At 32.6% G+C, this 11,996-nt stretch overlaps 1 protein-coding gene across 1 annotated transcript in view; it reads right to left on the bottom strand.

Annotated features, from left to right (window-relative positions):
• Positions 1 to 440: 440 nt before the first annotated feature.
• Positions 441 to 11,996, bottom strand: part of LOC107437568 (glycine receptor subunit alpha-2-like) — a 43,831-nt gene continuing 32,275 nt past the window's right edge. The window contains exons 6-9 of the mRNA XM_016049626.3: positions 11,207 to 11,289; positions 9,435 to 9,569; positions 3,686 to 4,053; positions 441 to 1,299 (exon numbers count right to left, since the gene is read on the bottom strand). Coding sequence (XP_015905112.1) covers positions 1,132 to 1,299; positions 3,686 to 4,053; positions 9,435 to 9,569; positions 11,207 to 11,289 — 754 coding nt within the window. The 3' untranslated portion in view covers positions 441 to 1,131. The remainder of the gene's footprint in view (positions 1,300 to 3,685; positions 4,054 to 9,434; positions 9,570 to 11,206; positions 11,290 to 11,996) is intronic.

The raw sequence follows: 11,996 nt of genomic DNA, 5'->3' as shown, positions 1-11,996 counted from the left end.
TTTGAAAATGGTAATAAAAGTAGATATGTTTCGAGTGCTCAAAAATAGGCACCCATTTTCAAGACTCAAAAGTCGAGAATAAAGAAATAAAAAAACATGAATGGTCAGAAACAGAAAATATTAAGATGCCAATAAAAAATGGAAAATAAAGGTGAAATACAAAACTAGAAAAATCGCAGTGGCCGAGAGAGGCAAATGTATTTCCATCCGCTTTGGACAGGTGGTGAGACACTCAAGCCGTTAATAAGGGAATCGTCATTCATATGAACTTCAGCTGATCTTGATGCCCTGAAATCTTGGTTTATTCATATGAATATCGAATTTCTTATTAACGACACGAGTTCCCATCATCTCTTCATACCACGTCGAAATGCATTTTGAACTGATTTGCCTCTCTCAGTACTGCGGTTCTCATTTTTTTAAAAATATTTTCACTTGTATTTATTTCTTCTTTTCTGTTTAGACTACCGAAGTTTTAAGTAATGTTTTTCACCTTTATTACTTTTCATTGATAATATTGCATTATCTGTTTCATAATATTTCTGTTTTTCCATTGCCGTATGACAAGTCTTGAGAATGGGAGCCTACTTTTGAGCGCTAGAAACATGACGACGTTTTTATCTTTTTCATATTTTTTTGCAGCCAATGAAATTTTTATTATCGATTACATACCATCTTAGTTTTGTAGACATAATTGACATTTTCTTTTAGTTTTTTGTACTTCGTCCTTAAAAAATTCAACGTGGTTATATCTTTAAATAAATTCTTTATGAACTTCATAAAATACTTTCATAATGTTATTTAAGTTTTTAACCAAACTACATTAACGAAAAAGGAAGTGCTAAAAAAATATTTGCTTTAAAAGAAAGTAGGGATTCGAAAATTACAACTAAAGCATCATTTTGAAAAAAATGATTGTTAATCATCACATCTTTACTTTTATAATATTTAATACTTCAAACGAAAATATCATAATACCTTCTTTATCTCACTAAACTGGAATAAATAAAGTTAAATGGAATGAAGTTTCACGAAGAAAAAAAATAATGTTGCATTGTGGATTTGAAAGCTGAATTGATTCTCGAATGAAAATCTTAAATTGTGTCGCTTTGTTGCGTAAAAAGTATTTTTTTAACTGAAATAAACGAAATTACACCAGTACCAAACATTCAAGGCAACAAATACGAACGGAAAAAGAAATCGTGAAAATTTATCCACCCGAAGTGCCGTATTTTGTCCATCATTTGGTTCAGGTAATGAAATGGAATGTTTGAGTCCATTTGGAAGTAAGTGTGTCTCCTAAAAATAGACATAAGTAAATATAAGTTTTAAATTTTTTCAAAATTATTTTTAGCAGTGAGTAATCTAAACATAAAGTTTATAGCAATTATCTATAAATGCATTAAATATATTTTAAATTATAATGGATTGAAAAAAAAAAGAACTGACGATAAGAAAATAACACTTCTTGTGTTCTTAATAAGCTCACCGGACAAAAAATTAGTCACCCTTAGAGAAATCAAGAAAAAGATCATATAATAACGTGTAACACCACCTTTAGATTTGATGACCGCCCGGATTCAGTTAGGAAGTGAGCCCACAAGGTTTTGTAAGTACGTCGAATCCAGTTTAAGCCCCTCGTTGAGGATTTGATCGCGCAAATTCACCAAATTGTGAGAATGCTGATTTTGGCGTTTTACCCGTTGCTCCAACTTGCCGCACAAATTTTCAATGGGTTTTAAGTCAGGTGATTTTCCAGGTCAGTCGAGATGTAATTGAGTGTCTGAGTGTTCATAAAACCAGTCACAGATTCTTCCAGTCCGATTAACTTTGTTGTTGTTGTCTTGAAAAATAGGGATATATTGACAGCATACTCTTCATGAAGATGTTGACTGAAAGGCAACACCTGATCATCCAGAATGTTCAAATAAACATGATGGTTCATGTTAGTGGCCACCTCAGTGAGATGGCCCAATGCATAATAAGAAAAACACCCCCAAATCATGATAGACCCACGTCCGGCTTGAGCCTATGCTTGCACACAGTCAGGATGAAATGCTTTATCTGGTCTGCGTTGCACTTGCAGGTGTGCTTCTTTTGTATAAATGCAAAAACGTGATTCTTCAGACCATATTACATTCCGCCAGACAGCAACTGCCCATGTTCGGTGACTTCTAGCCCACTGAAGTCGCACAGCTTTATGTGCAAGTGCGAGCAATGACCTCTTACGAGATGTTCGACTCCATATGTTCATTGCACGCAGCTCCATTCGCAATTTTTTTCCCACTAAAAGACTGGGATGGATCTTCATTTAGTAACTGAAGTAATTCCTGTCCAGTTTGGAAGCGACTTTGATTGAAAAGTCGTGAAACGCGTCTCCGGTCACTTTCATGCAGGATCTTTTTCCGACCACAATTCTGACGGCGTCTTTCGTGACCACACTGCTTGTAGACACGTTGAACAGTCAGCTTTAAAACGCCAACAAATCCAGCAACTTTATTAGCCATATGATCATTGGCACGGCCAAACACAATTGTCTCTTTTTACCACTCTATCACATCTTTACTTTTACCCATATTTACACACAATTTCCGCTTCAAGCATAAATATCTCACTGATAGCTACTTGTCTTTGATCAGGTTGAAGCAGTGTGCACGCAGTTGAGCACATCACTTGACCACTGCGTCATCTAACGAAGCCTAAGGATTCATCGGTGTTTGCGCACTAGGGTGACTAATTTTTTGTCCGGTGAGCTTATGATAAAAGTACAATGAATTTTATTTCAAAATTATAGAATAAAGCCCTAAGTCATCTTTTTAGATATGTTTACGTGCAAGACGAGAATAAGGTAATCAAATGTCAGCTAATCGAATATATCATAAATTCAAGTGTCGGTAAATTGGATTTCTATTGCAGTTGTCCAACAAATAGAGCTAAACTATAAATATACTTGCCCTTAGTGGCAACCACCTAGTCTGCCTACATGAACTAGTTCATTCGCAGTTTTCATTGCTCTTCACTTCTTCAAATTTACTGCTTCGCGGTTACTTGTTGGAACCTGCTGTTTTCTGCAATATTACTTTAAATCTACGACTTAAGTGTAAGTATAAAGCGTATAAATATTCTCCGACTTGCCTGCGGAAACCAGCTGATCCGCCTACACTAACACACGGCTTCGAGGTTTCACAAAGTAGATCACCTGAATAAAGTCTCCTCCTTGCGCTTTAATGCCACACGAGCCAGAATCGGCAAAGCTGTGAGCAGCACAATAATTGCCTGAGATCTAAAAAACACTTTTTTCAGTTTATGATTTTAATTTGATTCCAAACATATAGCTGAAGTTTGAGTCTTCTATTTTGGTAAGAACATATTATTTCACATTACTGTCAATTAATTTCAAAACATGCAACGAAACTTTTTTTTGAAAAATTTCTTTCTTATATCTGATATGGAAAATGGAAACTTGCAACTTAGTAAAAACTTGCAACTTAGAATTACTGTCAATCGCTGATAATTAAAAACATAATGAAATGCCATTTTCTAAAATCGTCTATTTCTCTCATAAAGTACAATATGTGGCCAAAATTTAAGCTTTCTAACTTCACGAGAAGTGTGAAAATTAATAATAAGACAGAGAGTTGCCTAGAGTTTTGTCGATTGTGCATGAAGAGACAGATGTACTTACTGGCAACATGGATGCCATTTTCTTGTTGGCCTTGGCAACCTTTGTCTCCCCGCTTGTGACAATGATGTTGACAGCTGCATATTCCATAAGAGAAAGGAAGACAAATATAGTGCAGGAAGACATAAATATATCGATGGCTTTAATATAGGAAACGGGTGGAAGGGACTTCTGGGATTGAGCATGTTGGGTGGACAACGTCAATAAGGAGGTAACGCAAAGTGTGACGCGTGCAGGTACGGCATCCACTTTGATCCAAAAAGAGATCCAAGACATGATGACAATGAGGCAGGTCGGAATGTAGGTGTGGAACAAGTAATATCCAAGGCGCCTTTTTAAAGTAAAGGTCACTTCGATGCAAGTAAAATTACCTGAAATAAAATTAAAATATTTTATAATCGCTCTTCCCAGCTATTTTTCACTAGATACCAAAAAAGGCCACAGTTTGAGTGACTTAAGATTGAAATAAAAATTTTATTTTGAAATACATGCCTTGCATTGTAAAATATTCCGGAACAAATTACGGTAAAAGGCACTGGTATCCCGAATGCAGTATCCGTAAAATCAATTTTTACCGTCGAATTTTGTACCATAATTTTTGCAGTTATATTTATTTAATTATAGGGATTCCGTAATTTTACAGTAAGTATTACGGTAAAAATTTCGGTATATCAAGTTATTTGCTTTGTAAAATTTTACGGTAAAATGTACTGGCTCAATAAATGCCAATATTTTTACTGTAATTTGATCCGGAATTTTTTACAGTATGTTGAAAAGAAATAGTTGAATTTTTAAACAGGCATATTGCTTAAATATATATTTTTTGTTGTGGAAAAATCACTAATTTGGCAAAGTTTTCCCATTTAAAGGAAAATTATTAACCTATCTCATGTTTTGTTTATATTTATGAGCTCACGCAATGCAGCGTTAAAGTAACTTTTCAAAATTAAAAGAAAAAATAATAATAATAAAAAAAAAAGAACGAGAGACTGTGAACACTTTTTAATTTCGAAAACCTTTGTTTTTTCATAAACACATTTTACAGCATTTTCATGTTAAGCATAAAGGGCAGCGAGGAAAAATTTTAAAAACCTAATTTTACTCTTTTGATTAACTGTTCCGAAATCATAAAATAAAAATAGCATTATCATTCGTTAAAATTCGTTATTTTGCATGGTTAAAAACTTTTAAAAACATTCTTAGTTCATTTAATCAGAATTCGTAATAAAAGCCAATATTTTTTTACATATCTTCGAAGGTATTTTCGAAGGACAGGTTTAATAAATCTATTCGTATTGTTCTAAACGTATACTGTGGTATGTAATCGTATAGTTTGTTTGATTAAATTCTTAAATTTCATTAATTTATTCGATTCAAGTATATCTTAGCTTAATTATTTATTACAGTATTCTCATGTGTTTATTAAAGAAGAATGTCTCGAAAATTAATGAAATTAACCACCATTAACACTTTTCAAAAGATTCCTAGATAATAATTCAGGTTTGCCATTGGTCAAAATACGGAACGAAAAATCGATAAGAAATAATTCTTTATAAAAAGCAAAAGGTTGTAATAATGGATCGAACTAATTTGTTTGCTAGATTTAAAAATATTCAGTTAAAAGTTAAATAATAATTTAATAAATGAAAAATTTTTATGCAGTAAATAATGAAAGACACTAATCAGCCACGGTGACTTTAAGCCTACCCAGCTTCAACTCAATGGGTACTAACTTGTCTGCGAAGTAAAGATGGCCAGTGCCCCAATGCTAATCACACTGACATCGAATTTGGTCTTAAAAATGAGAAGTTTCGATCTACATGTCCACTTGGTCAATAATTGTGGATGTGGAACTGCTTAATACAAAAGAATTATTTTGTAATTTTAACAGCCGAGGAAAATTTTGGGTTTACGACTACTAATGCTCAACTCCGTAGCCTTGTAGTTTCGAACCCAATCCAGAAGACAACTCTTGCATCAAGTATTAGGGGAAATTTGCCTTTATGGAGGACGTTTTGATGGAACTAATGGCAGGGAGACTCTAACCCATGATCCGTCTTTTTCACTGATGATATTTTTTCATCAGCACTATGGTCGGTGCAAGCCAGATGTGGAATTCGTATCTACCAGGCAATGCTTGGATTCACTTCATAGGGAGGCGAGCGCCTTATCCCTTGAGCCACCACCGCTTTAATTAAGAGTATTACAAAAAATTATTGGGGAAATAAATGTTTAACACTAGAAATACTGAATATTGCTGTATACATTAAAATTCTGAAAGAACAGAATGGTCCTTCCTAGACAGTTTATGCGTGAGTCAATTAGACATCAAAATTTCAAAATAAAATCTTCATTAATTTAACGATAAGTTCAGAGACTCGGTCATCAGAACTCCATGGTATTTATTCGATTTGATTGACGAAAATTTCGGATTAAACGGAACACTGACATTTCAATTATACTCATCCTTCTTAAATAATTGAGTATACCTTTCTCTATAAATAATAATAGAAAACATGTTGAAATACTATTGATTTTTTAGTGAAACTGGGATACATTTTACGCAAACTTACCTGGGGTTATGAAATACTTACCAAAATTCCTTGGGACAATTCTGCCCCCTCCTATCATTCTAAGTATATGGTTCTATATGTTCTTATAAGGCTAAAACATGAATGATTACTTATATTGGCTTAAATTGGATCAAATTATAAAAAGAGCCGTAATGGCTCAGCGGATAGAGCTCTCACCTCCCGATGAGGTCAACGGGGTTCGAATCCCAGCGATGGTCGGTTGTTTTGATTTCCACACCCGGCTCACACAGACCACAGTGCTGACGTAAAGAAATCCTCAGTGGTAGACGGATTATAGGTTAGAGTCCCATGTTAACCGCGAGAGGATTTTCCTCTCCATGGGACCTGACCGTGGGAACTGTTCGTGGTTTTGCTCTCCATGTAGAGCAAATGCTGGTTAGTTCCATCAAAAAGTCTTCCACGAAGGCAAATTTTTCCCAATACTTGATCCAGGAGTTCTCCTGTCTTCTGGATTGGGTTCAAAATTACAAGGTTACGGAATTAAACATCAGAGGTCGTAAACCCAAAAAATTGGGTCGTCTGTTCAACGACGGTTATAAAATAAAAATAAAGTTACGAAAAGGGAGAAATACTTAAGTTATTTTTTAAACCCCAAAGCAATAAGAAATTACAGGACCAAAATGATCCCACCGTCTTCCTAGTGTTAAGACTACAACATTAGTGATAAACTTTATGCCTCCACAATTCATTATAATTCTAGTAGTTTCATTAATTCATAAATTAGTTTACAATACGTTATTGGCGATTGATTAAAATTTTTTTAACGTTCTTCACTTGATAAAAATAAATTTTTGAATTAGTAGAATAGTTTTATTAAAAGTCAGTCTGATGTTTCATTCCTCATTTGTTAAAATATCTAAAACTGCGAAAAAAAAATAATATTGAGTATTAATAAGTAAGATAATACAGTTTCGAAAAAGAAATCTTCTTTCTAAGACTATTGATTTTAAAGCTTAAATACTAATTCAGAAATCAATAATTTAGAAGAATTATGAAGTGCTGAAATATCAGCTTTTGAATTATAAAGAAAAAAAAAATTGAGCTGCTTTTACATTAATTTTCGGTATTTCAATATTTTCGTCAAAATAATATCGTTTTTTATGTTTAATGAATTTATAAAGATAAATTACTCTTTTGAACGGAAAAGGAGATAAAAAAAAATCATTAATGTTTGTTTTATAGAAATCGTAGCCAATTTTAATTGTTTTTCCATCTGGTTCATTAATTTCTTAAAAGTAGGATTTTTTTAAAGGAAAAAATTAAGATGGCTTTTTAAAATACAAAGACATTCCATTAATAAAATATAGAAAAAAAAGTATTTCACACATTGAGTCTAATCATTTTTTAACATTATTGAAGTTGAAAGTGGGAGTTGGGATATTACTTGTCTATATTTGGAAACTTGCGTATTAATTGATTGGTCTTTTGATTCTTCAATTATTGTTTTTTACAACAAAAATACGAAAAGGTTTCAGCATTTTTCAATTAGAGAATTGGAAACAATTGTTAGATTTTAACGTTTGAAAATTCCGGTCTGCAAAACTCAATTTAAGGGACAGCATCATAGAAAGCATTTAATTTTAATATTTTCAAAAGTTTTACGACAGTTAAACTTAGGCTTCAACTAAATGATTGTCGTCTGATAGTTACCAATATAAGTGCTGAATATTAATAAAATAATTATTAAAATAATTCATAAAAAAGGCTCTTTTGCATTTTTTTTACCTTTATTGATTCATAATTTTTCTTGTAAACTTTAATTAATTTAATTAACTTGTTATCTACAAATTTCCGCTTTTTTCCCTGGAATTTTGTTTTCGCTCACTTTACAAGGGTAGAAATAATTATTTTTTGAGCGAAAATTATTACACACTCTCCACCAAATTTTTAGCATCATATTATTTTAGTAATTTTTAAATTTTTTTCTTCGTGTTATTAGAACACGGATTATTTTTTTTTGTTGACAATTTTTGTTTTCAATATTATATTTATCACACGGATAAAAAAAACTGTACTAAAATTATGTATGATAATTTGCATAATAGTTAAATTTCTGGTAAAAAAAAAATTCTGGTACTAAAACTAAAATATTCATTATCTGTCTTTAAAAAAATAAATTCTACGGGAGGTTTTGCTGCTCGCCTTTGACGTCATAGAAGAACGTCACTATCTCTTATTTTCCCAATCTTTCCTCTTTAATGCATTACTCCATTGAATTTGGCTTGTTAGGTCTTGCGTGAATTAAAGCATCATAATTTCAGATAACAATTTAGTGCTTCGACGTATATTTTGCGACCAAAAGAAGATCTTCGACGGCCAAAAGCAAAACAATTGAAGTCATTTGTAAACGAATTTTTCACCACCGACATCAAATAACTAGTTTATAAAATTAAATGTTGTAAAAAGAAAATCAAGTGGAAATCAATACGAGGGAATCTTGTACCAGCAATTGGAACAACTTCTACAAGTACTGCTCTCTACCGTTGAGAACACGAAACACTGTCGAGAACAAAGTCAACATGCATTAAATCATTAAAAAAATTTCCGTTCTTATTGTAACAAATCCTATCACGTGATTTTCCTGTTAATAAAAATGCCTCGGCAACAATGACAGGCTCTTAGGCCATTATGCTTTTACGTTATAGTTCGTACTTGAAAAGATTCACTAAAGTAACAATAATTTCCGATTTAACCCCTTCCTTGTCGCTCCCGTGAAAATGACGGAGGGAGGTTTCGCCCTCTGTTTCTCGCTCCCGTGATATTTCCGGGCTGGAGCGTTCAGTAGTAACGTGCCAATAAGAATAAAACTAATTTATTTCTTTTGCCCGGAAAACATTTTACTTCTTATTTTACACACCAGATGGCAGTACCAGGATATTTTTAAGGTAATTGTAGATAGTTAGTTTACTTTAAACTAGATGTCAGTACTAATTAAATGCGCGTATAATATACGTGTATAAGAAATAGGTACTTTTATGACCATTTTCTTGAAAATAACCAATCGTTAAGGGGTTAATAATGTTTTCAATTCTTATTGACTGGTTTATGCATTTGAAGCGTTAAGACTTTCGCATTGTGAACGATTTCATTAGATTATCTGACGTCATTCATTCGATTTTTATATAGATTGATTTGCTGTCACAGTTTTTGTCACTAACCTGTTGAATACGACTTTGTGCAATCACCAAGTCTTGTATTAGTGAGTATGTGTTGTGGAAGCTCTATGTCGTCATCCACTACTAGAGGAGTTTGCTCCTCCCACTTGAACACAAGATCATCCGTTGTATATGATACTGCAAAATATAATATAATCAGATACAATACAATTTTATGGAATAGATTGATATTTTTAGAATACTATGTGTTAGAGTACAATTTTGGTTGGGTTGGTTGGGTTAGTCCTAATGCCACTTGCAACACGGGCAAGCCTCTTGTTTTTCACTGGCGCCATCTATGGCCAAGAATTCGACTTCTGCCACATACGCCACACCTGTTTTCTAAGGCGGACCCATTCATGCATCCATTCATTCATCCACAGATCGTAATTTTGATCTGGATCAGAGAACGATCGATCTCCAATCCAGTACCTCCCAGAGGTATTGATTTGTTATGGGAACATGGAGGACTTTGCGACTCGAGAGAATTTTAACGTGCATAAGTCACCAACTACACGGGGAGTCTTCGGCCGGCGGGGTTCGAACCCACGAACTCTCGGACATGGGCCCAGCGCCCAACCGACCAGGCTATCCCGGCCCCGAGTACAATTTTGAATGAAATGTGTGAATGACCACTTAGTAAAAATTCTTTTGATTAGAGAATCTTATATTACACTGGAGAAATATTTCTTTACTTTTTTAATTTTTGTTTTCTGTTGTTTGAGTTTTTTTTAACAGATATTAGATACTTTCGTGTCGCTGATTTCAAATCAGTAATCAGTTTTTCTTTCCAAGCTACAGTTTTTTTCCTTCTTAAATGACATTTTAGTCTATTAGTTTACAAAATGTAATTTGAAAACCTTATATATAATAGAAGATCGCATAAGTGTAGCGACGAACATTAGGGTACATTATCAGAATTAAAACTGCAATGGAACTCATGCCTGGGTATTTCATCGTACACCGCAAGTGGCGCTTCCCTATTATGAACTATTTTTCAGGTGCTTCTGAAATGATCATGATAAAGAAGCACCTCTGCGTACTACGGCACTTTCGAGCATGGCCTCCTTTACAATTTTAATCCTGATAGTGTTTTTTTTACCTCCTTAAAAGTTATGTAAACATGTAGTTTCAAGGATTCCATTTAGGAGCAAATATAATTTCAGTTTTGAAATTCTCACGCTTGAAGAATTAAGCAAAATAAAATATTCGTAAAAGGCAAAAAAAAAAAAAAAAAAAATATAGATATCTTTAAACTGTAATATAGATACATATAGATATCTTTTTAGATATCACCTTATTTCAAGATTCGCGAGAAGGAATTAATGAACTATGAATGAATACAGATAACTATATAATATGTTTCTAATCACAGAATATGTTTCTATATTTACGTGGTATGTTTCTAAGCACTGAATATCTTTAAATTTTTTGTATTCTTATAGGGTTTTATGAAATTAATAAAAGTTTATCGACTTATTTTTACTCTAGAAAAGTATTTTAAGAATTTAGGAAAGGTTTCCAACAAAAAAACAAGGAGTTATGCTATTTAATGAATGATGTTGGACAATAAATTTTGACGCAATGCAAAGTTTAGGTGAATAAAACGTAGTTATTTTTTGCCCTACAGTTAGAGTTTAAAAAATTCCATTGTTCTATTCAATTTGTAACCGATGTCTAAATCATAATAACAGTTATTTAAGAAGTGTTACTAGTATCAGTTACATTTGCACAAGTTTCTTAAAAACGACTACAAACAAATATTAAAAACTTACAGCTCTCAATTTTAAGACCACATGTTTGAGTGTCATGGGGATATGACTGGAATTTCATCGCACATGATAATTCAAGTGTTAATCTGAAGAAAAAAAAAGGAAACAAATGAGTTTAAAAAGATAATCCATAGTCAATAGTTATATTCGTATTATATTCAATACAGTATATTCAATAAATTACGCCGATGCCATTATGTAAAACTATGCTACTTATAGAAAAGAAGAAGAGAGACTCAAATGTAGTTGCCAGTGAAGTAAAAAAAAAATTCAAGCCCATTTTACTCACTAGGTGGCAGTTCTCTTTATAAGAGCAAAGGATGATGACCAAGGAATGTTAAGTCCATTTATGTCGTTCATTACGTCGCTTTATTGCAAAAAATTGTTTTTTCTCGAATTTCTAGATCCATGAAGCTAATGTCAGTATCAGTGGTATTTGGAAAGTTAATAAATGCTCGAAAAGGCACTCAAATTGAAACGTTTTGGAAAACTTTTATATAAAATTACCACTATAATGATTGAGCACATGCAGACAAGGTAATAAACGAATTTCTGCAGAAATTCGAATGGGAATTTCTGAGCCAGTGGTTTTATGATTCAAGATTCCTTAAATAATGGTACAGCGTTGAACTGTTTTTTTTTTTAGAATAAAGTAAATCATTAAGAAATCTAAAATAGTTTGCAAATTAAAAAATATATATATTTTTGAAAATTAAATTTTTTTTAATTGAAAAATATTTTAATTAAATAAATTTAAGGAAATGTCTTAGGTATGACGTTTAATTCGTCATTT

This window comes from Parasteatoda tepidariorum, chromosome 10 (assembly GCF_043381705.1).
Source record: "Parasteatoda tepidariorum isolate YZ-2023 chromosome 10, CAS_Ptep_4.0, whole genome shotgun sequence".
Lineage (NCBI taxonomy): Eukaryota > Metazoa > Arthropoda > Arachnida > Araneae > Theridiidae > Parasteatoda > Parasteatoda tepidariorum.
Note: the sequence above shows the minus strand (reverse complement) of the source record. Positions and strands in the feature narration are given on the sequence as shown.